The sequence below is a fragment of the Coregonus lavaretus genome, assembly GCF_964263955.1.
Source record: "Coregonus lavaretus genome assembly, chromosome: 39".
Classification (NCBI taxonomy): domain Eukaryota; kingdom Metazoa; phylum Chordata; class Actinopteri; order Salmoniformes; family Salmonidae; genus Coregonus; species Coregonus lavaretus.
In genome coordinates, this window is record NC_140026.1 from 23,088,252 (window position 1) to 23,115,778 (window position 27,527).

A 27,527-nucleotide genomic window follows, 5' to 3' on the forward strand; every position below is an offset into this window, starting at 1 on the left:
TTTCTTAGGCAATCTGTTTGAATTGTGTTTCACAATTGATAGGTAGATGTAGACATTGGCTACATTTTACAGCTTTTTCAGGAAGAATTTAGGCTAATATAGGCCTAACACACAGGCACACTGTGTCTGTTTGACATATCAGTGTTCAACATGCAAAACATCTAGGCTACATATCCTCTAAGCCTTCTGACATTGCGAGACTATGGAGAACATGCGTGGCATGTTGTTGTCCAAGATTTTAGCAGCCTCCTGATTCATTATGTTTTATGTTGATTTGTTATTCAATCTATTTTACAACAGTAAGCTATTCATTATTATCAATAAACACACAGGAGGCTCAAGTCACAAAGAGAGAGAGAGAGATTCGCAATGCCCGTGTGTTTTTAAACTAGCGATACCCACGTTATGTCAATCAATCTTAAATTCAGAATTTAAACCAATGAAATTGCAGTACTCACACATGCCCATCCTCTAAAGTTCCAAAGTTCTGCCCAACCAGGAAGTTAGAAGCCGACAGTGTCAGAGGTAGGTTTTAGCTTTATGGAAATGTCACATCGTATCTTTTGTATATGATCAGCAAAAATATACTGATGACACTTCACTTCTATTCTTCTCTGCCATAGGTAATTTATAAGATGGGGCAAATAGAAGCCGATACATGTTTACTTTCACGCGGACTATTGCCTTTCTCTGGTTGACTGCATGCTTTACCAACAGTCACTGTTCAGGTATAGTTGAGCAGCTAATCAGTGTGGTCATTTAGTGGACACGTCATATCATCCTTATCATAAGTACTGTATTACTTACCCTACTGAAGCCTACAATTCTCTGCATTTCTGTCAATAGCTTACTATAGAACAGACTGTGAAAGGAAATATAGGTAGCCTATTCTGTGTCAATAACCGGTTTATTTTTGTCTCATCTCATACCAGACCATTGGCTAAGCTAAATAAGCAGACAGTTTCCTTCAGTGGAAACTGCAACACACTCAGCTTCTCACAGGTCTTGGAGCGGGGCCCTGGGACATGGGCACCTGTTTATTATCATACACTGATATTCTGTTGAATACACATCAGATTCATTATATACACTCCAGAGGACCAAAGAGAGGTTACTAGAGGGGTAAAAGGCACCATGGACAGCCAGGAGGTGGGAGCCATGCTGGAGGAGTGTCACAGGGCTGTGTCTGCAGCAGGACTGGTGCTGGAGCCCAAAGAGGAAGCCAAGCTCAACTTCCAAAGACACAGAGGTACGCCAGCAGAGGGTGCTATTTGCCTAGTTATAAAACTATGCCTGGGACAAGTTTGTAGCTTTGCGGGGCCATAATGTGTCGTGTCAGGCGTTTAAATCTATTGTAGAATAGGATTGAATACAAGTAAAATAACTTAATTTGCCTCCCGAGTGGTGCAGCGGGCTAATGCACTGCATCGCAGTGTTGCGATGTCACTACAGCCTGGGGTTCGATCCAAGGCTGTGTCACTACCGGCTGTGACCGGGAGTCCCATAGGGCAACGCACAATTGGTCCAGCGTCGTCCGGGTTAGGGGAGGGTTTGGCCGGAGGAGCTTTACTTGGCTCATCGCGCTCAAGCGACTCCTTGTGGTGGGCCAGGCGCCTGCAGGCTGACTTCAGTCGTCAGTTGAACAGTGTTTCCTCCGTCACATTGGTGCAGCTGGCTTCCGGGTTAAGCGAGTGGGTGTTGAGAAGCACGGCTTGGCGGGTCATGTTTCGGAGGACGCATGACTCAACCTTCGCCTCTCCCAAGCCCGTTGGGTCGTTGCAGCGATGAGACAAGATCGTAATCACGAAATTGGGGAGAAAAAGGGGGTAAAAATTACACACACAAAAATACATATACTTAATTTATTGTGAATTACCTTATCACTTACTGTATAAGGAACCCATAGATCTCAAATAGACCCATTCAACTTTAGAGTAGCTTTTAGGTATTCTCAAAGCATTATATTTAAGTAAACTTGTTTTATTTACTTTTCTCTATAGTTTTTCGCTTCACCATATTCTGTCCCCTTATTTCCAGAGTCCCTGTCAGTTGAACTGAGCATGCTCCTGCAGGAGGCAGTGATGATGAGGTGGCCCTTTGTACCAGAGAAGTGGCAGTACAAGCAGTCAGTCACTTCCCAGGACAAAGTCAACTTGAAGGACTTAATTAGTCAGCATCTACCACAGCTACTGGTAATATGATCCTGCATGGCTGCCACTTATATCAAAGCAAAAAAAAACAAAGCACTCCCTGATGAAGGCATGTGTTTTCGAAATGTGTCAATGGTAGACTAGGGTACCATGTGGGAAGCAGGCTAAGACAGTTCTAAAAAGATTGGATTTATTTATATATCAAAAAATAGTATTTTGACTATGAATGTACTGATACAAGATGCCATAAAAAACCATAACCATTTATCACAAAAAGTCTTAAAGTCTTAAACTTTTTATTGATTTTGATGTGTCAGGCTCTGCTGAAGGTGTCCATCTTGGCCAGGGAACCTCAGTGGGCGGCGGGTGTGGTCTTCCTGATGGATCGGTTCCTGTATTGGACAGATGAGTCCAGCCGGCTGCTGAAGATCACAAAGCTCCTCCACAGACACTACCCAGGAACCCCCATCGCCCCCCAGCTGGTCATACGACAGGCCAGGGTCTACCTCAATGATGGTGAGGGAGGTCATCATTCTGCGACTCAAGACTATATTTCTCACAGATTGGTTATTTGTTGTTTACTGACTATGTTAGAGTTCAGCGCTTTATCATTATGTGTCTCCATGCTGTGTATTGCAATACTAGTTATCTGTTTTTTATTTTATTTACCACACTATCAAGATGAAGCTCCTTAGCCTTAATGGACAATTCCACCGAAAAACTATATTTTGGTGTATTTTTCGTTCGTCCATTGTTGACATAGTCCCAAACTATTTTGCTTGTCAGCGATCACGTTTTCAAGATATCTAACTTTCAAAATACAGAAATGGCAAAACACAGCATCATATAATGCAAAACGCATGCTACGGATAAGATTTCTGTATTTTGAAAGTTACATATCTTGAAAACGTGATTGCTGACAAGCAAAATATTTTGGGACTATGTCACCAATGGACTAATGAAACAAATACCAAAATATTGTTTTGGGGTGGAATTTTCCTTTAAGTAGGATGCTTTGTACCATTTGTCATACTTGTTGTCTCACCCACAGGTAAACTCCAGAAGGCAGAGTACATACTGAGCAGTCTCATCAACACTAGTGGAGCAACGGGTAGGCTTACAAAATGCAATTCTCGTACCAATTAATGTTCCCCACGAGGGTCTGTGTTAACAAGTGGGTTTGAAATCTGCAGGTTGCTGGATATATCAGTCTGACAGTGATAGGACTCTTATCCAGGCGGTCAGTGTGCAAGTGCGTGGACAGGTTCTGCAGAAACTGGGTAAGGAGAGAGAGAGAGAGAGGGGATGTATAGCATTATGTGTATGTATCCTTTTTCCCATCTCTGAATTGGATGTTTCGTCTCAGGACTGTGGCTGGAGGCTGCTGAGCTGATCTGGACCTCCCTGGTTGGCTATTACGCTCTTCCTCAACCTGATAAAAAGGTGGAGCCAAAACATCCAGTACACCCCAATGAATAACTGAATACTAAATCACACAACAAGTCTGTGAACTGCTCATATTGTCCTCCAGTGGTGTTATAACTACTGTATAAGGTTTAATATGTGTTTTGATTTTTAGGGCATTGGAACATCCCTTGGGATTCTGGCCAACATATTGGTTTCTATGAATGATAGAGACTTCCATGCATTTAAGACCAATCCGGGCATTGACTTGGTGAGCACTCAGTCTTCCCCAATGAAATCACTTGTGTTCTAAAGATACACATTGACATCAGCATAAGTTTTATGATTTATTATGCTTTTCTAATATCTCTGACCGCTGCATGACCTCGGTGTATGTCTTTATGTCTGGAGTAGTGTTTCCTTGGGAACAATGGCCATCGTCTCCTCTCAGCAGCTGAGGCAGCTAAAATGGCGGTGGTGTACAGCCAGTATGCCTCGCTGTACGTGTTAACCAACGTGGTGAGTCCTCTCTTTCTCTGTTTTGTGTTTTTTGGGGGGGCGGTCGTAGTGGATAAGAGTGAAGTCTTCTAGAGAGGCTGGAGCTTACTGCTAGGTGAGCACTGTAGCACAACTGCCTATTAACATAATACTAGATATTATGCTATGTCATTCTCTTTCTTTCTTTCTCTTTCTCATCCCCCTCTCTCTCCAGGTCACCCAAGGCACCTGTCTGTTGTCCTACAGTTTCTCAGTAGAATGCCCCCCCTCGGACAAACACTCCTTCCTCCTCCAGGCCAAGGAAGCCTTTGAGATTGGCCTACTTACCAAAACAGGGGGGGACATGGTCACTAGCAAACAGGAGCTCCACACATTCCTCAAGGCAGCCTACTCTCTGACTGTCAGTCACAAGTGGCTGGGCACCCCTCAGAAGACAGTGGACCAGGCCAGATTGGTATGCCGGGAGGCTTTGGAGAAGTTCTATGCCTACTGCCATGCAGACAGCCAAGAGAGAGATGCCCTCTGCACTGGAGTTATGAGTCTGATAACCCAAGTGAAGAATCTACTAAGGGTCAATCCATTCCTGAACTCAGACAAGGGGTTGTTCATCCCGGATAGCTACAGAGACGTGGTGGAAGAGAGAGCGGTGCGGTTCACTCTGGATGGTTTCTCCCAGGTGATGGGGAGGTTCAGGCAGTACCACACCTCGGTATGTGAGGCCTCTGAGGCAAGCTGTAGGAGGAAACATGAAGGCCCCCAGTCTGGACTCTGTATAACAGCACTGGGGACCACAGCAACGGCCCCTAACACAGAGTGTACCACTGAGAACCACAATCCCCAAAAAGCCACACATAAAGAAGAGTTACACAGAGACAAAGCACCCAATGCCTCTTGTTTAGCTCCAAAGTTACCTCAGGAACAGGAGCTCTGTACAACTATGGGTAGCACTGAAGAGCTACCAAGCAATAGCTATAATAAAATGGCTCTCAAATCACTCAGTAGCAGCCTTGGGTCCTCATTTGAAAAAGTGTCTTTGAACAGCACTGGGTCTCCCCTCGGCAGTAGTGGCAACAAAGATAGCAGTGTTCCAGATAAGGTAAACATGGAGTATCTGTGCGGTCCAAACTGTCTCACCAAGGTTAGTGAAGATGGGTTAGAAAATGGGTCCGAATCTAAAAGCAAGACCAGGAAAAGAGATGGTCTCAGTGCTCAGGCAGGATCCAACTCTTCCACCCGGGTCACTTCCTCATCCTCCACCAACAGTGATGTTGAGCAGTTTGAAATGATTGACGAACAGAGTCTAATAGAGACTGTGGAGACTGAGGAGTGTCACAGCGGTGGTGCGTCAGTGTCGGTGAAACCTACAGGAGACCGAGTAGTGATGCATCCAGGGTACCAAAACAAGTCGAGGACTTCCTCCTTTAACTCCATTGGCGACAGCCTCGACTCCCAGTCATCATGGCAGAAACTATCTCTGTCTGACACATCCCATGAGGCAGCTGCAGTACCACAAATACGTTCTGCAGCCCCAGCAGCTGTAAATGAACACAGAGGTCCAACCTTCAATGTGGATCAAGAAGCAGAAACGGAGGAAGACACTGAATCCCCTCACCCCATTGGACCTAACAGTGCTGCAGCCTATCACAAAATACCTCCACAACTAGGATCTGAGGGCCTCATCCCAGAGCAGTGTCTCTCTACAGAGATAGACAGCTCCTATGAGATGGTGGAGAAAGAGATAGGACACATAGTCAACAACACTGAACCCTGTGCTGGAGAGAAGCAGATTCCCTCTCACCCTAACTCCTCATGCTATACCTGTCTAAAGCACAGCATCATGGGTGGTCTAGTGCCTGAGAACCAGTACGTTTTGACAGAGGAGGACTACAACTCCCTCCTGGCTGGGATGTGTCATGGCTGTCTGTTAAAGAGACTGCAGAGTGACATGAAATTCAAGCTTGGGAAACAGAAAAGTGCCTACAGTGAGTTCCTATTGCCTCGTGGTGCTATAGAAAATGTAAAGTCATGGTTGTTTTGTGTTTTTCAAGATAAAATGACACTTGAAATACTTGAAATAATTATTAAGTACTAATAAGATACTAATAAGATTAGATATACAAATGTAATGTTTACATATAGTACAATGCTTTCAAAAGGTTTAATGCACCAACGCCCACTTCAGATAGAGGTTATTTAACATTGAGAATATGTTACATAAAATGCACATCTTTCTTGAACATGTACTCGATTATCCTTAAACTGTGATGGAAATGACTCGGTACTGAACATATACACTATTTCCAGCATACACAGTGGTTTATAGTGAACTTGACATCGGTTGCACTGAAGTTTACAAAACAGAAATTACCAGTTATTTATATTACATGGTAAAATGGTATTTTGCGTAGTAATAACCTCTAAATGACCTGTTATTTTCTCCAGGTGCTCTCCTTCTGAAGTACTCCAGGGCCTCTGGACTGTGGACGTCCAGAGAGACCTATGTGTACATCGGAGAGCCAATAGGGAAGCAAGGCCAGCAGAGAATGGCATTATGGGTACAGTTTCTACACCAGGAGGAGAGGCTGAGCAGGTTAGTAGGGATAAATAAAGTTTTATTTTAATTGAAATTAGCTTTGACTATCACATAGTGACACAATGATACACAGAAACGTCTGAATCCGAACTTGAGAGATACTCACATTTTCGCACAATCTCCCATCAACATCAATGCATGATTTGTGTTTTGCAAAAGTACACATTATGTGTGCCTGTCTCAAGTTAGGATTGGGCCTAACGTGAACATGTTCTCCTACTGTTCTCCACGTTCTCCTTTCCCCCTTCAGTTACGTGGGGAAGGAGTACCTAGAACCCAAAGGCATCCAGTTCCATCTGAGTGACGTGGAGAGGCAGATGACGGCCCAGTACTACGTGACAGAGTTTAACAAGAGACTCTACAAGGAGAAAGTGACTGCTCAGATCTTCTTCATCCCTTCAGAAGTGCTACTGGTAAGACATTAACTAACATCCCACTGATCATTGATTCATTGGTGATTCTAAGGTCCCAGATCTGTTTGAGCAACTCCATAGGAGTTGGCTATACAGCACAAACAGAGCTGTTCCCAGGCTAGTACTCTGTGGCTTAGCTTCCTAATGTATTATGCAATGGGGTGATTGACATTTTAATAACACAGTTCAAAATGAAATATTGCCATACTTTTCCAGACACCACCACCACCCACACAACTAATCCTTTGAATCATTTGATTTGGGACCTGTTGTGCCAAAGCCACACTTCACCAAATCAAATGGATTTGTATTTAAAGCACACTCATACACAGTGAGTGTGCTTTACCCTAAGAAGAAAGAAACCAATCATAAGAAAGAAACAAACTTCACCATGGTCATATTGAAAGATGGGATTTTTTTTTAACGGTTCTTCTTACTAGCACTGATTTTGCTGATAGCTGCTTTATAAAGGACCGTTTTTACTTACTATGACTGTGATATGTGGTTGTTTTATCTACCTTAGTTGAATGCATTGACTGTAAGTCGCTCTGGGAAAGATGGTATGCTAAATTACCAAAAATGTTATGTAAAATGTAATGTTTACACATCTTCAGAACAAGTGAACCTTCCTCCTGTTTAGACAGCTGGTTGTTTTGTTTCAGATCTTGGACGGGGATGAGGTGGTGGACTGTGTGACAGTGGAGCCCTACATGCTGGGGGACTTTGTGAAGCTCACCAACAACACTACTAAAGTGGACAAGAGGTTCAAGGCCTCAGAATACGGCATCGCTTTCGGACATTTCACCTACCAGTTCTCTGGATGCCAAGAGGTTGTCGTCGACCTACAAGGTGTGTGCGTGCGTATGTGTGTCTGTCTGTGTATGTCTCAGGTGACTATTAAGTTAATTATTTAGTTCATTTGTTGAATCTGTTCTATTACAGCATTTTACATTTAATGTTCTAAATGTTTTTCTCTCTTTTTTTTTTCCCTCTCTCTTTTCTCTTTTTTCCTCTTTCTTTCCCCAGGGTGGGTGACCGCCAATGGGAAGGGGCTGACGTACCTGACAGACCCCCAGATCCACTCTCTCAGGACCCCTAAAGGTGCCACTAACTTCGCTGAGAGGGGGGTCAGGTATTTCCTAAAGGACCAGCATGGACCAGAATGCAACAGTATCTGTGACCTACTGTCACTGGACAAACTGCAGTAACATACGTCTTGAAAACAGTGATGTCTACTGCAGATAGAGATAGGTGTGTGTTTGCTGAGGCTCCTTGACAACTCTCGAACAACATATTGTTTTGGCCTAAAATATGTGCATTGCGATCCCCTACTACAATGCACAATGCACATTCTGATCTATTAGACATGGGCTGATCCTGTGGTGAAAACAGCAGTCTAGTGAAACACATTCAGTAGCATGTGATTTCATTTCTAGAAGTGAGAATTGTCTGCCCCTTTACCAACCTCAACCAATTCTGTTGAAAATCGGCCTGTACTGTATTTTCAATGTACTGTAAGTGTTTTTGTGACCCTTGAATCCACTCTCATTTATGACTAGGAATCTCATGTTTTATTACATTGACATTGATCTGTTTTATTTGCTTTTGAATTGATTAAATCAGATCACAAAAATGAAAGATGAACCTGCTACTGTGTGTCCGTTCACCTGTCTCTAAACCAAACACTGGATGTGTTGTAGCTCGACTGATTCGACCAAACAAGGAAGTAACATCCATTGGTCTGGTTAGATTAGCCAGGATAGCACCTGACACTCACAACAAACCAATGAGGCTCCAAATGATTTGTTAATTCAATGGTACTTTATCACATCTCGCTGAGTGAACCAGGGCTGTATTCATTAGGCACCAAATGGAAGAAAACAGGGAGAGACTACTTAGATTTGTCCAATAAGAAATGCTAAATTTGTTTTCCGTTATAAAACATTTAAAAACATTTATAGTTGTGTGCCCTAATGGATACAACTCAGGATGACATATACAATATTCACTAGGCGTAAGTTCAGGCGCTCTAGTTCTTTGCATCAGGTGACTCGCCCACCCCCTGGATCATATGACTATGATGTCACAGATGTTGCTAATAGCGCTTGTGACCTGTTTTATTCCATTACAGGTTTTACTAGCGTCCTCCTTCAACATTGGTTATTTACAGATTCTTGTCCTCTCCCCATGAACTTGATAAACTGCATTCATTTTCTCATGGGGGGGGGGGGGGGGTACCGATCAAGTACAGTTAAACAATATAGAAAACGACCTATGACAGCAAAGAAATCCATACAAAATGCCATATTTAGACCGATCACACCTCATATATCCATATATCAAATCAAATTTTATTTGAAACTTTATTTATCACATGCGTGTGTGTGGGGGGGGGCAATGTAAATAGTCCAGGAGGCCATTTGATTAATTGTTCAGCAGTCTTATGACTTGGGGCAGTTGCCATACCAGGCGGTGATGCAACCGGTCAGTATGCTGTCGATGGTGCAGCTGTAGAACTTTTTGAGGATCTGGATTAATTCAGATCAGACAGCTATATCCTGAAGTTATATTGCTCAGGTACAGTCACATAACGCATTATTATATGGCTCTTATCAAGATAAGATAACAGCCTTTAAAGTTCATTATCTTAGTCTGGCCCATGGAAACATACTTTGGTTTCTAGGACAGGGGTGAGAATGAAAACCTGGAACCTGTGCTGATCTGGGATTTGGAGCCTCAGTGTCGTACTGTTTATAAGGAAGTGACTTTGCACTCCTGCAGAAGTCAGTCTGCTTGTTGGTGTGAGTGTGAGTGTGTGTGACATTTGGAAGCATGAGGACCTTCGTGTTGTTGATGTGCCTTGCAGTGGGCTGCCTGGCTCAGGCACCTCATCCGTGCAGTAAGTAAAAGAGAGAGAAATTGTATTGTAAATTGAGTTGTAAACCTAAGAGATGTAGTGTTATGAATGCCTGAACCCCAGTCAAAGATTAGCTCCTGCGTACAGCATAGCCCTGATTTAACACCTTTGCATTGTACTGTAGACAGAGCAGAGCTGTAAAAGTAATGTGATGGCAATTTCGGTGGATGTTTACTTCTATGTTTATAATGTATAGTCCACTTTTATGGCTAAATTGTCCATTTAGCACAACAGAATGGATAAATGTTTCACTTGTTAGCAATAAAACACCTTTCCCTCGCTCAGGGTCTCCCCCTCTTCTGACCGGAGCCATGTCTGTGGTAAGTCTGTTTGTTTCTCCATAGTAGGTGGGAATATGGGAGTTCCCATAGTGACAACATCAGACGGAACATTTTGACAAATACTGTCAATATTTTGAAAATCTTGATATCCTGCCTTATATACTGAACAAAAATATAAACGCAACATGTAAAGTGTTGATCCCATGTTTCATGAGCTTAAATAAAAGATCCCAGGAATGTTCCATACGCACAAAAAGCTTATTTCTCTCAAATTTTGTGCACAAATTTGTTTACATCCCTGTTAGTGAGCATTTCTCCTTTGCCAAGATAATCCATCTGACAGGTATGGCATATCAAGAAGCTGATTAAACAGCATGATCATTACACAGGTGCACCTTGTGCTGGGGACAATAAAAGGCCACTCTAAAATGTGCAGTTTTGTGTCACAACACAATGCCACAGGCGTCTCAAGTTTTCAGGGAGCGTGCAATTGGCATGCTAACTGCAGGAATGTCCACCAGAGCTGTTGCCAGATAATTTAATGTATAATGCCTCCAATATAGTTTTAGGCCTCACAACCGCAGACCATGTGTATGGCGTTGTGTGGGCAAGTGGTTTGCTGATGTCAACGTTGTGAACAGGGCACCCCATGGTGGTGGTGGGGTTATGGTATGGGCATGCATGAGCTACGGACAATGAACATAATTGTATTTTATCGATGGCAATTTGAATGCACAGAGATACCGTGACGAAATCCTGAGGCCCATTGTCATGCCATTCAGCTGCCGCCATTACTTCATGTTTCAACACGATAATGTATGGCCCCAGGTCGCAAGGATCTGTACACAATTCCTGGAAGCTGAAAATGTCCCAGTTCTTCCATGGCCTGCATACTCACCAGACATAGTGGCGGCAGGTAGCTTAGTGGTTAAGAGCGTTGTGCCAGTAACCGAAAGGTCGCTGGTTCTAATCCCCGAGCCGACTAGGTGAAAAATCTGTCTGTGCCCTTGAGCAAGGCACTTAACCCTAATTGCTCCTGTAAGTCGCTCTGGATAAGAGTGTCTGCTAAATGTCTAAAAAACTAAACAAAAAAAATTCACCTATTGAGCATGTTTGGGATGCTCTGGATCGACGTGTAGAACAGCGTGTTCCAGTTCCCGCCAATATCCAGCAACTTCGCACAGCCATTGAAGAGGAGTGGGATAACATTCCACAGGCCACAATCAACAGCCTGATCAACTCTATGCGAAGGAGATGTGTCGCGCTGCATGAGGCAAATGGTGGTCACACCAGACACTGGTTTTCTGATCCACACCCCTACCTTTTTTTTAAAGGTATCTGTATTCCCAGTCATGTGAAATCCATAGATTAGAGCCTAATGAATTTATTTCAATTGACTGATTTCATTGTATAAACTGTAACTCAGTCAAATCTTTGCAATTGTTGCATGTTGAGTTTATATTTTTGTTCAGTGGATATATACAGTGCATTCGGAAAGTATTCAGACCCCTTCCCTTTTTCCACATTTTGTTACATTACAGCCTTATTCTAAAATTGATTAAATTGTTTTTTCCCCCCTCATCAATCTATACACAATACCCCATAATGACAAAGCAAAAACAGGTTTTTAGAAATGTTTGCTAATTTATAAAGAATAAGAAACAGAAATAACTTATTTACATAAGTATTCAGACCCTTTGCTATGAGACTCGAAATTGAGCTCAGGTGCATCCTGTTTCCATTGATAATCCTTGATGTTTCTACAACTTGATTGGAGTCCACCTGTGGTAAATTCAATTGATTGGACATGATTTGTAAAGGCACACACCTGTCTATATAAGGTCCCACAGTTGACAGTGCATGTCAGAGCAAAAACCAAGCCATGAGGTCGAAGGAATTGTCCGTAGAGCTCCGAGACAGGATTGTGTCGAGGCACAGATCTGGGGAAGGGTACTAAAACCTTTCTGCAGCATTGAAGGTCCCCAAGAACACAGTGGCCTCTATCTTTCTTAAATGGAAGAAGTTTAGAACCACCAAGACTCTTCCTAGAGCTGGGCGCCCGGCCAAACTAAGCAATCGGGGGAGAAGGGCCTTGGTCAGGGAGGTGACCAAGAACCTGGTGGTCACTCTGACAGAGCTCCAGAGTTCCTCTGTGGATATGGAAGAACCTTCCAGAAGGACAACCATCTCTGCAGCACTCCACCAATCAGGCCTTTATGGTAGAGAGGCCAGACGGAAGCCACTCCTCAGTAAAAAGCACATGACAGCACGCTTGGAGTTTACCAAAAGGCACCTAAAGGACTCTCTGACGATGATTAACAAGATTCTCTGGTCTGATGAAACCAAGATTGAACTCTTTGGCCTGAATGCCAAGCGTCACATCTGGAGGAAACCTGGCACCATCCCTACGGTGAAGCATGGTGGTGGCAGCATCATGCTGTGGGGATGTTTTCCAGCGGAAGGGATTGGGAGACTAGTCAGGATCGAGGCAAAGATGAACGGAGCAAAGTACATCGAGAGTCTTGATGAAAACCTGCTCCAGAGCGCTTAGGAGCTCAGACTGGGGCGAAGGTTCACCTTCCAACAGGACAGCGACCCTAAGCACACAGCAAAGAAACGCAGGAGCGGCTTCGGGACAAGTCTCTGAATGTTCTTGAGTGGCCCAGCCAGAGCCCGGACTTGATCCCAATCTAACATATCTGGAGAGACCTGAGAATAGCTGTGCATCGACACTCCCCATCCAACCTGGCAGAGCTTGAGAGGATCTGCAGAGACGAATGGGAGAAACTCCCCAAATACAGGGATGGCAAGCTTGTAGAGTGCACAACATTCTAAAAACCTGTTTTTGCTTTGTAATTATGGGGTATTGTGTGTAGATTGACGAGGGAGAAAAACTATTTAATCAATTTTAGAATAAGGCTGTAACGTAACAAAATCAGGAAAAAGTCAAAGGGTCTGAATACTTTCTGAATGCACAGTATATGAAAAAAAAGGTAGAATACAAATAATTAAAAATATAATGCTAATTAAAAAGAAAATAGAATAGTATTGATATGGCTATAATTATATAGTCTGCTATATTAATCCCTCTCACATTCCTGTCCTTTCAGGCAAATGAGAAGTTTAATGCATATGCAAAATACGACTATGATGCATTAGGCGAGCGTATCCGCTTCAAGGAGATGGGATCTTATGAGAACAAGACATTCGGCCTGGACGCCCTTCTGCTCTTCAGAGAGGTAACAAGCACTTATTCACAACAACAACCATGTATTCACAATAACAACAATTTATTAAATACAACATACTGGTACACACAAATCACTGTCATGCACATTCAGTTTATTCATATAAAAACAGAGATGCATTGTTAGAAAAACAATGGTTTCCTACAACAACAAAAACAATATGCCTGCCATGAAACAGATGCTTATCTTCCCCCAACATCTTCCAGGGTGTCATGTATACGATTAACCACAAGAACCGCACATGTAAGAAGGAGAGGCTGAAGAAGGAGGACTTCCACCCCATGGAGATCCCCGCAGATGCTGCTCTGCTGGGGCAGGTGATCCTAGGGAGCTCCTCTGGTCCAGGACAGGGTCTGCTAGTCAACACCTGGTATGGAGAACGTGCAACCCCAACTGGTGGTAAGGGACATGGCATGGCATGTAGTTGGTTAAATTTTTGCTTTTTAATAGTGTCCTTCCTCTTTTTGAGGAACACCAAAATCAAATGTAATTTGTCACATACGCCTAATACAACAGGTGTAGACCTTACCGTGAAATTCTTACTTACGAGCCCTTAACCAACAATGCAGAGTTTTTAAAAAGTAAGTAAGAAACATTTGCTAAATGAACTAAAGGCAAAATAGTAAAACAATAATGAGGCTATATAAATTACAAGGGGTACCGGTACCGAGTCAATGTGCAGGGGTACGGGTTAGTCGAGGTAATTGAGGTAATATGTACATGTAGGGTAAAGTGACTATGCGTAGATAATAAACAGAGTAGCAGCAGCATATGTGAAGAGTGTGAAGGAATGTGTGTGTGTGGTGTCAATATGCGTGTGTGTGTTGGCGTGTCAGTTTAAGTGTGTGGTTAGAGTCCAGTGAGTGTACATCGAGCCTGAGAATAAATAACAATAAAATAAGGGGATCAATGCAAATAGTCTGGGTAGCCATTTGGTTAACTGTTCAGCAGACTTATGGCTTGGGGGAAGAAGCTGTTAAGGAGCCTTTTGGTGTCAGATTTGGCGCTCTCATACCACTTGCAGAGAGAACAGTCTATGACTTGGGTGGCTGAAGTCTTTGACAATTGTTTGGGCCTTCCTCTGACACCATCTGGTATAGAGGTCCTGGATGGCAGGAAGGTCGGCCTCAGTGATGTACTGGGCACTACCCTCTAGCACCTTGCGGTCGGATGCCGAGCAGTTGCCATACCAAGTGGTGATGCAACCAGTCAGGATGCTCTCGATGGTGCAGCTTTAGAACTTTTTGAGGATCTGAGGACCCATGCTAAATCTTTTCAGCCTCCTGAGGGGGAATAGGCGTTGTTGTGCCCTCTTCACGACTGTCTTGGTGTGTTTGGACCATGATAGGTCCTTAGTGATGTGGACACCAAGGAACGTGAAGCTCTCGACCCACTCCACTACAGCCCTGTCGATTTGAATGGGTGTGTGCTTGGCCCTCCTTTTCCTGTAGTCCACGATCCGCTCCTTTTTCTTGCTCACGTTGAGGGAGAGGTTGTTGTCCTGGCACCACACTGCCAGGTCTCTGACCTCCTCCCTATAGGCTGTCTCATCGTCGGTGATCAGGCCTACCACCATTGTGTCGTCGGCAAACTTAATGATGGTGTTGGAGTCGTGTGTGGCCATGCAGTCGTGGGTGAACAGGGAGTATAGGAGGGGACTAAGCACGCACCCCTGAGGGGCCCACGTGTTGAGGGTCAGCGTGGTGGATGTGTTGTTGCCTACCCTCAACACCTGGGGGCAGCCCGTCAGGATGTCCAGGATCCAGTTGCAGAGGGAGGTGTTCAGTCCCAGGGTCCTTAGCTTAGTGATGAGCTTGGAGGACACTATGGTGTTGAACACTGAGCTGTAGTCAATGAACAGCATTCTCACGTAGGTGTTCCTTTTGTCCAGGTGAGAAAGGGCAGTGTGGAGTGCAATAGAGATTGCGTCATCTGTGGATCTGTTGGGGAAATATGCAAATTGGAGTGGGTCCAGGGTTCTGGGATGATGGTGTTGATATGAGCTATGACCAGCCTTTCTAAGCATTTCATGGCTACAGATTTGAGTGCTACGGGGTGATAAGTCATTTAGGCAGGTTACCTTGGCGTTCTTGGGCACAGGGACTATGGTGGTCTGCTTAAAACATGTAGGTATTACAGACTGGGTCAGGGAGAGGTTGAAAATGTCAGTGAAGACACAAAATAATTCCTAGCAACTGTTTTTTGCATGGCAATGAAGTTTTGTGATTTTGTGTTCTCAAATCAAATTTCTGCTCCCTGATTTTGTTCATCTAATTGGTCAATTTCATCTTCAGGTAAAGACAAGTGGATGAGCACTTTCACTGAGTTTGGGTGCATACCTGTCAGCACTACGTACTACACAGACAAGACCGGCTGGGTGCTTACAACGTAAGTGTGTATATTGTTGGGCAGTGTATGAAATATGACTGATTTTTATTTTTAAATTGCTGAATCTTTGCTCTACTGACAACGCTATGAGTAGTATTTGACATCAATATATGGTCTTGTAGGTCTACAGTTGAAGTCGTAAGTTTACATACACTTAGGTTGGAGTCATTAAAACTAATTTTTCAACCACTCCACAAATTTCTTGTTAACAAACTATAGTTTTGACAAGTTGGTTAGGACATCTACTTTGTGCATGACACAAGTAATTTTTCAAACAATTGTTTACAGACAGATTATTTCACTTATAATTCACTGAATCACAATTCCAGTGGGTCAGAAGTTGACTGTGCCTTTAAACTGTGGTCCTCTGTAGCTCAGCTGGTAGAGCACGGCACTTGTAACGCCAAGGTAGTGGGTTCGATCCCCGGGACCACCCATACACAAAAAAATTAATAATATATGCACGCATGACTGTAAGTCGCTTTGGATAAAAGCGTCTGCTAAATGGCATATTATTATTATTATTATTATTAAACAGCTTGGAAAATTCCAGAAAATCATGTCATGGCTTTAGAAGCTTCTGATAGGCTAATTGACATCATTTGAGTCAATTGGAGGTGTACCTGTGGATGTATTTCAAGGCCTACCTTCAAACTCAGTGCCTCTTTGCTTGACATCATAGGAAAATCTAAAGAAATCAGCCAAGACCTCAGAAAAAAGTCTGGTTCATCCTTGGGAGCAATTTCCAAACGCCTGAAGGTACCACGTTCATCTGTACAAACAATAGTACGCAAGTATAAACACCATGGGACCACACAGCCATCATCCCGCTCAGGAAGGAGACGCGTTCTGTCTCCTAGAGATGAACGTACTTTGGTGTGAAAAGTGCAAATCAATTCCAGAATAACAGCAAAGGACCTTGTGAAGATGCTGGAGGAAACAGGTACAAAAGTATCTATATCCACAGTAAAACAAGTCCTATATCGACATAACCTGAAAGGCCGCTCAGCAAGGAAGAAGCCACTGCTCCAAAACCACCATAAAAAAGCCAGACTATGGTTTGCAACTGCACATGGGGACAAAGATTGTACTTTTTGGAGAAATGTCCTCTGGTCTGATGAAACAAAAATAGAACTGTTTGGCCATAATGACCATCGTTATGTTTGGAGGAAAAAGGGGGCTCGCTTGCAAGCTGAAGAACACCATCCCAACCGTGAAGCACGGGGGTGGCAGCATCATGCTGTGGGGGTGCTTTGCTGCAGTAGGGACTGGTGTACTTCACAAAATAGATGGCATCATGAGGAAGGAAAATTATGTGGATATATTGAAGCAACATCTCAAGACATCAGTCAGGAAGTTAAAGCTTGGTTGCAAATGGGTCTTCCAAATGGACAATGCATACTTCCAAAGTTGTGGCAAAATAGCTTAAGGACAACAAAGTCAAGGTATTGGAGTGGCCATCACAAAGCCCTGACCTCAATCCTATAGAAAATGTGTGGGCAGAACTGAAAAAGCATGTGCAAGCAAGGAGGCCTACGAACCTGACTCCGTTACACCAGCTCTGTCAGGAGGAATGGGACAGAATTCACCCAACCTATTGTGGGAAGCTTGTGGAAGGCTACCTGAAATGTTTGACCCAAGTTAAACAATTTAAAGGCAATGCTACCACATACTAATTTAGTGTATGTAAACTTCTGACCCACTGGGAATGTGATGAAAGAAATAAAAGCTGAAATAAATCATTCTCTCTACTATTATTCTGACATTTCACATTCTTAAAATAAAGTGGTGATCCTAACTGACCTAAGACAGGGAATTTTTACTAGGATTAAATATCAGGAATTGTGAAAAACTGAGTTTAAATGTATTTGGCTAAGGTGTATGTAAACTTCCGACTTCAACTGTATGTAGTGTTTTTTTCATTTCCTCATTCTGAGGAAGTTCCTCAGTCCATTTTGTGTTCCAAAACATTCAAAAGAATGTCTTCATTAGCTAGTTTGATACTTCTGGAAACATCAAAATCCATAATTTCATTATAAAAGTAGTATAAACTATTAATGATTAATACTTTCATAATTATCCCCAAGCATGGATTTGACTTTCGTTAAATCTACAGATAAGATATCCATTATGCTATGTTATTTTTTCACTTACAGCTTCTTCAACATTGTCGTTGGGATCGATGACCCCCAGCAGTTCTTCCCTCCTAAGTTCTGTCAGGGCGCTAAAGTGGATGAGACGGCAGAAGCAGCCAACTTCTACAGCATTTTAAAAAACATTAAAAACTAAAGGACCGGGTCCTTCATTCTCTTTTCTTATGAGAACTTCACACAACTATTGCTTATTTTTAACCCGTGATAACAAATGTTTTTCATGAATTTATAAATCATTATAAAAAGGGATAACTCATTAATGTATTAGTATAAGAAAAAGGGTTAAACCATGAGTTAGAAAAAAATTCCAGTACTGATCATGTAACATATCAGTTGCACTGAGCATTATATGTAAACATTTTACCTTCGACATATGTTAATTGCTTTCCTTACTACATATGGGCCTTGGGAATATATACTTACACTGTGAGCTGTCCTTATGAATAAAATTTCTAAAATGTCAAGTCTACAGTAATTGTTCTATAGTATAGTTGGACAGTTCTTCACAAGACCTCTTTTCATATTGTGTAGACAAAGAAAAATGTCTATACATATTTTATCTAGATAAGAGTCGTCAGTTGTATCAAGAAATTATTTATTACAGTCACATCTCATTCATGTCAAAAAGACGTTCACTCCCTGACTTGGGTGCATTATGGCGCAACGCAGACATACAAAAACCACTGACTACCTACTGTGCTACAGGACGAGAGGTAACTTGGTAGCAGTAATAAGTCACTCCCCTTAGCTCCCCCACCTCCTGCACCCCCACATCGGCAGCCATCAAACCCGGCTCCCGGACCTCTTTCTCCAGCCACAACATCCTGGCATCAGGGTCCTCATCTGAGAACTGAAGGAGAGACCCAGAGTCCCTCAACACCTTTAGGCACTGCTTAAGCACCTGGCTGGCCTTGGCTCCCCCTTCCCTCGACCTTAACAAGGCATCTATGGTGCCCTTGTCTAGAATGAGGTCCAGGCTCTCAGAACCAAATTGTTTGTGGAGATGAGTGCAGTCCAGTTCTAAGAAGTCCAGCTTAGAGGAAGGGTTCTGAGGTTGCACGGCTTTGGCTTCTGTTTGTTCCTGCATAAGGCGCACAGCAATAGCGGAGATGTCAGCGCAGGTCACCTGCACTGGCCAGGGAGAGTCTCTGTATATGCAGGATCCTAGGGCAGAGGTACCACAGCCCATGTCCAGAACATGTAGGGCATCAGAGTTGGGCTGTGAATGCAGCATGGGCAGGATGAAGTCCCGGATTGCGTCGAAACCGAAGAACCACTCAAAATTTTTGAAGTTGGTTGCCTTGCTGTTGTTTTCTGTGTAGAACCGGTCCCATGTTGCTTTTTTGTCCATGTTGTTGATAAGTTCAGCTAGTAGGGACAGAACGAGGGTGAATGTCAGTTCATGTTTATGGGTTTCCTTAAACTAACAGTTCATAGAACAAATGAGAGCGCCTGAAATGCGCTAACGTTAGCTCGATACTAACTGAATAAGTATCTAGCTAGCTAACTAACACTTAGCTGTGGAGATTAGCACAAACAAGCTAACTTGACCAGCCTGTGCCCAAATTACATTTATCATTGAACGTGGGATATTTATAAACAGAAATGCCTTTGAATCAATAGAAAGCAAGCCACTGGCTAGCTGTATATATAGCAAGTAAGCTAGCTAGTTAGCTTGCAGCCATAGAGGTCAACTGTTAGCTAGATTGCATAGAAAGCCATGTGTTAGCATTAACTCATTTTACAAGTTCACCAATAAATTGAGACATACTTGTTAGACTGGAGTGGTGCCTTAAACGTGTATTTGTAATTAACATCCCTAACCTCCTTGGCGACATTGTCAGTATGTTTAAAATCACCGCCATGATTTCTGTCTCTCCTTGAAATCCTCCCTCACGCACTGCTGCGAGCAGCAAGCTACTTGCTGTGTGCGCAGTTGTGGACAACTGCGTATGCGTCAATAACGTAAACAAGTATGCTGAATAACAGTAGAAGCACTGTTATGTTCACGGTTTTCCTTTGTATGAAAGAAAAGCAAACCAAATTCAGGACATGGACAGAGACAAGAACATTACATACACGCAAGTATGTAAATACTGCATTGCATATTGCTGTTATGACAGTTGAAATGTAGATACCAGAAGAGAGCACAAACAAGACATTTACATACAAATCAAATAAGATGTAAATACCTTTAATAAAACGCAGTGTAACAAAGGAAAACAATCCAACAAAAAAAAGCAATTTGATAACATTTACAACCACAAAAGAAAGAAAAAACTGTACAACTAAACATTTGGAGTCACTGCTATTTTTTTGTACATTTTTGTTTTTTTATTTCACTGTTCTGTGATGAGGGGAATATATGGAGTGAAGGGGAGGGAGAAGGTGGCTGTATAATGTGATTGTTTTTTTTTCTCAGATACCATAGTGTAATCTTCGTACACACATGTATGCATCAATGTGGCGGTTGAAATATTTCTCCACTGCCACTACAGCAGTAGAAAAGGACATGGGGGGGATTTTCTAAACAGCAGGTAGTTATTTGTACAAGATGTCGTAGTGGCCGGGTCTATAGAGAAGGAAGACACGAGGCTCGCTGCCTTCAGGAAAGACGTGGTGGTTGACGGTGCCCCCCTCACCCCGGTCCATATACTCCACTAGAATGGACACGTTCAAGGCCTGGGCCAAGGCGATGATGTGGATATGGTCACTTTCTTTAGACATGGGCTCCACCTCCTGGATAGTAAACACACAGAGGACAATCGAAGTGTTTGAGTTTGGGGACTTGTTATGCAAGACAAAAAAAACTCAGGATGATACTGGAATGTGCATTTGCAAGAAAAATCAAGAGTACAAGACGATAGCATACATTTTCCAGCTCATTCGGACTAATTCAAAAGCAATTATACGATCAGACTTGTTCTAAACCATATGTAATCAAATACTTGAGCTCTTGCCTGGAACCCGAAGTCGATTTGCATCGAATTCTACATCAGGCAGAAATTAGCATTTGAATTAGGAAAGTTTCCTCTCACGACCTCTACAAGCCAGAATGTTGAATAGAATTATATTTTCAAGTACTTTACCGGTTGTCCGTGCGGTTGGTCCTTTTGGCGGTAGGAATGTGAGACTATATCCACAGGAAAGTAGAATTACATAAACTTTTCAAAGCGCTGGTAGTGTGTTCAGAATTCTATCACCTGAAGCAATTCTACTTTCCTGTGGATATAGTGTCTTATTCCTACCGCCAAAAGGACCAACCGCACGGACAACCGGTAAAGTACTTGAAAATATAATTATATTCAACATTCTGGCTTGTATAGGTCGAGGGAGGAAACTTTCCTGATTCAAACGCTAATTTCTGCCTGACATAGAATTCAATGCAATTCAAAGTCAGGTTTCCAGGCAACTTGAGCTCTAGTTTATTGCCTTTAACATCCTCAGCAATACAGTGCCTTCAGAAAGTATTCACACCCCTCAACTTTTTCAACATTTTGTTGTGTTACAGCCTGAATTTAAAATGGATTAAATTGATAGTGTCACTGGCCTACACATAATACCCTATGTCAAAGTGGAATTATGTTTTAGAAATGTTTATAAATTAATAAAATATGAAAAGCTGAAATGTCTTAAGTCAATAAGTATTGTACCCATTTGTTATGGCAAGCCTAAATACTTTCAGGAGTAAAAATGTGCTTAACAAGTCACATAGTAAGTGTGCATTTTTGAATGACTACCTCATCTCTGTACTCCACACATACAATTATCTGTAAGGTCCCTCAGTCGTGCAGTGATTTTCAAACACAGATTCAACAACAAAGACCAAAGAGGTTTACCAATGCCTCGCAAAGAAGGGCACCCATTGGTAGATGGGCAAAAACTTAAAAAAGCAGACATTGAATATCCCTTTGAGCGTAGTGAAGTTAGTAATTACACTTTGGATGGTGTATCAGTACACCCAGTCACTACAAAGATACAGGTGTCCTTCCTAACTCAGTTGCCGGAGAGGAAGAAACCCACTCAGGGATTTCACCATGAAGCCAATGGCTGTGATAGGAGAAAACTGAGGATGGATCAATAACATTGGAGTTACTCCACAATCCTAACCTAAATGACAGAGTGAAAAGAAGGAAGCCTGTAGAGAATAAAAATATTCCTAAACATGCATCCTTTTTGCAATAAAGGCACTGAAGTAAACTGAAAAATGTTGGTAAAGAAATTAACTTTATGTCTTGAATACAAAGCATTGTGTTTGGGGCAAATCCAACACAACATTACTGAGTACTGCTTCATATTTTCAAGCATGGTGGTGGCTTCATCATGTTATGGGTATGCTTGTCATTGGCAAGGACTAGGAATTTATTTGGATAAAAAGAAACACAATAGAGCTAAGCACAGGCAAAATCCTATAGGAAAACCTGATTTAGTCTGCTTTCCAACAGACACTAGGAGACAAATTCACCTTTCAGCAGGACAAAAGCCTAACACACAAGGCCAAATATACACTGGTTACCAAGACAACATTGAATGTTCCTGAATGGCCTAGTTATAGTTTTGACTTAAATCTGCTTGAAAATGGCTGTCTAGTAATGAACAACAACCAACTTGACAGAGCTTGAGGAATTTTTAAAAGAATAATGTGAAAATATTGTACAATCCAGGTGTGCAAAGCTCTTAGAGACTTAACCAGAAAGACTCACAGCTGTAATCGCTGCCAAAGGTGATTCTAATATACACTGACTCAGGGATGTGAACACTTATGTAAATTAGATATTTCTGTATTTAATTTAATAAATTAGCAACATTTTCTAACAACATGTTTTCACTTTGTCATTATGGGCTACTGTGTGTATATTTAATCAATTTTGAATTCAGGCTGTAACAACAAAAATGTGGAAAATGTCAAGGGGTATGCATACTTTCTGAAGGCACTGTATATCTCCCTTATTCTCTGATCTTCCATAATAAGGAACCCACCTGCTGACAGAACTCCCTGACAGAGCGTCCCCCCTCGATGAAGTGCTGGAAGAAACCGTGCTCCCTCTGCAAGTAGCCTGAAGTGAGCAACCGCAGGTACACCACAATGTAGTCTGACACGCTCTGGTCTCTGAAGGAGCCCAGCAGCTCACTGAGGCCTGGCTGCTTCTCACACAGCTCCAACAGGTCCATGAACTATGGGAAGAATAAACAATAATGGTCAGTTTGGTGATGCCTTTATGTGAAGTGACTTAAAGTTGTTCAATACAGTGCATTCGGAAAGTATTCAGACCCCTTTCCTTTTTCCACATTTTGTTACGTTACAGCCTTATTCTAAAATTGATTAAATAAAACACAATACAACATAATGACAAAGCGAAAACAGGTTTAGACATTTTTGACAATGTATTATTTTTTTTAAATACAGAAATACCTTATTTACATAAGTATTCAGACCCTTTGCTATGGGACTCTAAATTGAGCTCAGGTGCATCCTGTTTTCATTGATCATCCTTGAGATGTTTCTACAACTTGATTGGAGTCCACCTGTGGTAAATTAAATTGATTTGACATGATTTGGAAAGGCACAAACATGTCTATATAAGGTCCCACAGTTGAGAGTGCATGTCAGAGCAAAAAAAAAAAAAAAAAAGGTTGAAGGAATTGTCCGTAGAGCTCAGAGACAGGATTTTGTCGAGGCACAGATTTGGGGAAGGGTACCAAAAACTTTCTGCAGCATTGAAGGTCCCCAAGAACACAGTGGCCTCCATCGTTCTTAAATGGAAGAAGTTTGGAACCACCAAGACTCTTCCTAGAGCTGTCCTCCCGGCCAAACTGAGCAATCGGGGGAGAAGGGCCTTGGTTAGGGAGGTGACCAAGAACCCGATGGTCACTCTGACAGAGCTTCAGAGTTCCTCTGTGGAGATGGGAGAACCTTCCAGAAGGAGAACCATCTCTGCAGCACTCCACCAATCAGGGCTTTATGGTAGAGTGGCCAGACGGAAGCCACTCCTCAGTAAAAGGCACCTAAAGGACTCTCAGACCATGAGAAAAAAGATTATCTGGTCTGATGAAACCAAGATTGAACTCTCTGGCCTGAATGCCAAGCGTCACATCTGGAGGAAACCTGGCACCATCCCTACAGTGAAGCATGGTGGTGGCAGCATCATGCTGTGGGGATGTTTTTCAGCGGCAGGGACTGGGAGACTAGTCAGGATCGAGGGAAAGATGAACAGAGAAAAGTACAGAGAGATCCTTGATGAAAACCTGCTCCAGAGCGCTTAGGAGCTCAGAATGGGGCAAAGGTTCACCTTCCAACAGGACAACAACCCTAAGTACACAGCCAAGACAACGCAGGAGTGGCTTCGGGACAAGTTACTGAATGTCCTTGAGTGGCCCAGCCAGAGCCCAGACTTGAACCCAATCGAACATCTCTGGAGAGACTTGAAAATAGCTGTTCGTCAACACTCCCCATCCAACCTGATAATTTTAATCAATTTTAGAATAATGCTGTAACATAACAAAATGTGGAAAAAGTCAAGGGGTCTGAATACTTTCTGAATGCACTGTATACACAGAGTGTACAAAACATTAAGAACACCTTCCTAATATTGAGTTGCGCACACCCCCCTCATCCTGGTCTAAGAGCATTTCATAGTATTCTGTAAGTAAATCCGTGACACTATTTAGTATGCTTTGTTACGTTTCGTATGGTATGTATTAAATTTGTGGACGTCCATCATCCATTTTGTATGATATGTTACGAATTGCAATTCGTACAATATGATACGAATTTGCAAAACATATGATACGAATTCCAATTTGTTAGTGTTAGCTAAAAGGGTTAAGATTAGGGGTAGCTAACATGCTAAGTAGTTGCAAAGTAGCAAGTAGTAGTTCCAAAGTTGCTAAAATGCTAAAGTTGTCCGTGATGAGATTTGAACACGCAACCTTTGGGTTGCTAGACTTACGCGTTATATGCCCACCCATCCACCCTACTTTCGTTTTTGCACAAGTACCCTTCTCTCTTATGTAACCATACCAAACGTAACATGTCATACTAATTTGAGGGTCCCAGATTAGACATTTACTATGTTACGTCTAGTCTATGTGACCAGGTTGCCCCCAGACCAGCCTCAATTCCTTGGGGCATGGACTCTGCAATTGGTCGAAAGCCTTCCACAGGGATGCTGGCCCATGTTGACTCAAATGCTTCCCACAGTTGTGTCAAGTTGGCTGGATGCCCTTTGGGTGGTGGACCATTCTTGATACACACGGAAAACTGTTGAGGGTGAAAAACCCAGCAGCGTTGCAGTTCTTGACACAAACCGGTGCGCCTGGCACCTACTACCGTACCCCGTTCAAAAGGCACTTAAATATTTTGTCTTGCCCATTCACCCTCAATGGCACACATCTCAATCGTCTCAAGGCTTAAAATTCTTTCTTTAACCTGTCTCCTCCCCTTCATCTACAATGATTGAAGTGGATTTAACAAGTGACATCAATAAGGGATCATAGCTTTCACATGGTCAGTCTATGTCATGGAAAGAGCAGGTGTTCATAATGTCTTGTACACTCAGTGTATGTGTCATGTGTGTGAGCTGTCACTGTTGTTCATATGGTGTACAATAAGAGGGAAGCAACTCACAGTATTGTGGAAGTCTTCAATGGTGAACTCAGTGAAACCCTGGTTTACCAGGTCCAGTTTGCTCTTTGCTGCCACTGCTTTGAACCTATAGAGACATAAAACATTGCATCGGTATTCAGTGCCTATTAATGCAGCAACACTAATCATATTACATCCATCTATCATATTACATAGTCTGCTTTACTGACCGTCAATGAGCTATATGTACTATGGTTATGTTACCTCTGCAGCTCTTTGCTGTCTTCTAGCAGTGATTCGAGATGTGAAAAGCCAAAAGCTCTGTAGAAACAGTTCCCGTCTGGTCGCGTCTTACGAATATACGAGTATTTTTTGTGTAAATCCTAAGGAAAGAACAGGGAAATATTCAAAGTAAATACAATCATTATGTGACCATTTCTAACCTTCATTGGTTTTGTGGTCGTAAGGAACCCTTTCGCCTTAAACCAGTATGAAGTGATGCAGATTCAAATCCTGTAATTCAAGAATTGTGTGGTTTTACTGACCTTGATCTTGAGCTGATAAATGGTGTCTTCTGCAGCATACTCTCTCTGCAATACTGACAGCTCCTGTCGGTCTGACACTAAAAGGATGCTAGTAGCGATCTAGACACACACACACGTTAATGCACAGACGTTTCATACTCATGGATTTATAGAAACCAATATAAAACAAAAAACACAGGGTGATCAAAATCATGTGATGCAAAGGAATGCAGTTCCAGTGCAGTTCAACCTTCTCCACAGCAGACTTATGTCAGTCTAATTCAAAACCTTAGCCTACATATGATCAATGCCTATTCAAGTGTAAACTCACCTCCTGCTGAATTCTGTCCTGCTGAGCCATAATGGCCTCATCATAAGCAAGACAGTTTACTCCTCCCGCTAGAGAGAAGAAATCAACAACATAGAAGTTTGTAAACAATTAACATGACAGTTCATTCACAGAGAGTGAAGTGCTATGGTGCTGTAAAAAAAAGTGAACCCGAATTCTGAATTTAATGTGGGAACTAGCTATATTACATAATGGTTATTGGAGTAGCTATGTGTCAACACAACATAGCGATTGGAAGCTTGTTTGCAAAATCACACTTTTTAGGAAAAATTGCTGGTTACGTAATTTATACCACAACATGAGATTGATGACAACATCCATGTATTTTAAGCAAATTCTGTCATCACATATCCGTCTACCATTGCCAATCAAAAGTTTTAAACCTGGTTCACTTGGGGTGCAAGTGCAACCATGTTGTCAGCATCTGACCATATTTTTAAACAACTAGTTAGAATTGATTAGTTAGCAAGCTAGCTAAGCTTGCTAACTAGCCAACTATCCAATTTCAGTGATGGCGTCAATAAACATTTGACAACCAATTGAAAGCCGGCAAAAATATACTGTGAATGAGATACTACATTATGTCACATACAATGCTTAATGGTATCACCTTCATCCTCCAAAAACTACAGGTCGAAAATGCGTTTCTTTGTGTGTGACTTGAATGCTTTGGCCGCCCCCATTGCTCTCTCATATTCATGCAAGCAACTTGTTCCTCAACTGCTATCACTAGATTGCCTAACAATCACATTACACCTCCATAAATAACAATGCGTTACTAGCCGAAGCAGGTTAGATTTCTGTCATCTTTCGTTTTGATGTTGTTTCACTCACCCTCCATCTCTCCCTGTGTTGTTTCCTGCTGTTGCTCCTGCGCCATTTTAGCTGTAGAATTGTGTTTCCTCTGTCTCTCAGACCTCATTCTAAACTTCCGGGTCACAGCACAGCAGCTGGATCTTTCTCTTTGACAAATGCACATAAATGCAGATGTCACACATATTTAGAACGGTCATTAGTTTTCTGT

The 27,527-nt window shown here is 42.3% G+C and overlaps 4 protein-coding genes across 5 annotated transcripts; 2 read left to right on the top strand and 2 right to left on the bottom strand.

Annotated features, from left to right (window-relative positions):
- Window positions 1-491: 491 nt before the first annotated feature.
- Window positions 492-8,708, top strand: alpk1 (alpha-kinase 1). Its single transcript, XM_084156032.1, has 15 exons — window positions 492-525; window positions 624-728; window positions 933-1,249; window positions 2,038-2,192; window positions 2,468-2,666; window positions 3,202-3,261; window positions 3,344-3,430; window positions 3,517-3,593; window positions 3,730-3,825; window positions 3,969-4,073; window positions 4,267-6,034; window positions 6,495-6,642; window positions 6,896-7,058; window positions 7,721-7,907; window positions 8,085-8,708. The coding sequence occupies exons 3-15, from the start codon at window positions 1,135-1,137 to the stop codon at window positions 8,264-8,266; spliced, it is 3,342 nt and encodes a 1,113-aa protein (XP_084012158.1). The 5' UTR covers window positions 492-525; window positions 624-728; window positions 933-1,134; the 3' UTR covers window positions 8,267-8,708.
- Window positions 8,709-9,816: 1,108 nt separating this feature from the next.
- epdl1 (ependymin-like 1) lies at window positions 9,817-18,509 on the top strand. Its single transcript, XM_084156185.1, has 6 exons — window positions 9,817-9,957; window positions 10,261-10,295; window positions 13,367-13,495; window positions 13,711-13,903; window positions 15,799-15,892; window positions 18,049-18,509. The coding sequence occupies exons 1-6, from the start codon at window positions 9,891-9,893 to the stop codon at window positions 18,179-18,181; spliced, it is 651 nt and encodes a 216-aa protein (XP_084012311.1). The 5' UTR covers window positions 9,817-9,890; the 3' UTR covers window positions 18,182-18,509.
- A 59-nt stretch (window positions 18,510-18,568) lies between these two features.
- On the bottom strand, window positions 18,569-20,131 carry cskmt (citrate synthase lysine methyltransferase). Of its 2 annotated transcripts, none has more exons than XM_084156184.1 (2): window positions 19,870-20,131; window positions 18,569-19,413 (listed from the first exon to the last, which is right to left on the bottom strand). In XM_084156184.1, exon 2 carries the CDS (start codon window positions 19,394-19,396, stop codon window positions 18,737-18,739), a length of 660 nt encoding a protein of 219 aa, XP_084012310.1. In that variant the 5' UTR covers window positions 19,397-19,413; window positions 19,870-20,131; the 3' UTR covers window positions 18,569-18,736. The 2 variants fall into 2 exon arrangements, with proteins under 2 accessions (XP_084012310.1, XP_084012309.1); XM_084156183.1 differs by having other exon boundaries at window positions 18,570-19,413; window positions 19,817-20,131.
- Window positions 20,132-20,223: 92 nt separating this feature from the next.
- Window positions 20,224-27,425, bottom strand: LOC311113050 (ubiquitin thioesterase OTUB1-like; the record flags this gene model as incomplete). Its single annotated transcript, XM_084156182.1, has 7 exons — window positions 20,224-20,784; window positions 23,026-23,220; window positions 25,673-25,757; window positions 25,895-26,013; window positions 26,176-26,274; window positions 26,486-26,553; window positions 27,338-27,425. The coding sequence occupies 7 exons, from the start codon at window positions 27,423-27,425 to the stop codon at window positions 20,587-20,589; spliced, it is 852 nt and encodes a 283-aa protein (XP_084012308.1). The 3' UTR covers window positions 20,224-20,586.
- Window positions 27,426-27,527: the final 102 nt, after the last annotated feature.

What these genes read in the sequence shown, in the direction of transcription:
- cskmt (XM_084156183.1), bottom strand. Translation starts at nt 19,910, where the DNA reads ATGGCGGTGATTTTAAACATACTGACAATGTCGCCAAGGAGGTTAGGG. An exon ending in GCACCACTCCAGTCTAACAA is followed by an intron (nt 19,414 to 19,816) that starts GTATGTCTCAAT and finishes TGTCCCTACTAG; the next exon opens with CTGAACTTATCAACAACATG.
- epdl1 (XM_084156185.1), top strand. Translation starts at nt 9,891, where the DNA reads ATGAGGACCTTCGTGTTGTTGATGTGCCTTGCAGTGGGCTGCCTGGCT. An exon ending in CCCTTCTGCTCTTCAGAGAG is followed by an intron (nt 13,496 to 13,710) that starts GTAACAAGCACT and finishes AACATCTTCCAG; the next exon opens with GGTGTCATGTATACGATTAA. An exon ending in ACGTGCAACCCCAACTGGTG is followed by an intron (nt 13,904 to 15,798) that starts GTAAGGGACATG and finishes TTTCATCTTCAG; the next exon opens with GTAAAGACAAGTGGATGAGC.
- alpk1 (XM_084156032.1), top strand. Translation starts at nt 1,135, where the DNA reads ATGGACAGCCAGGAGGTGGGAGCCATGCTGGAGGAGTGTCACAGGGCT. An exon ending in CAGGGTCTACCTCAATGATG is followed by an intron (nt 2,667 to 3,201) that starts GTGAGGGAGGTC and finishes TCTCACCCACAG; the next exon opens with GTAAACTCCAGAAGGCAGAG. An exon ending in GGTTGTCGTCGACCTACAAG is followed by an intron (nt 7,908 to 8,084) that starts GTGTGTGCGTGC and finishes TTCTTTCCCCAG; the next exon opens with GGTGGGTGACCGCCAATGGG.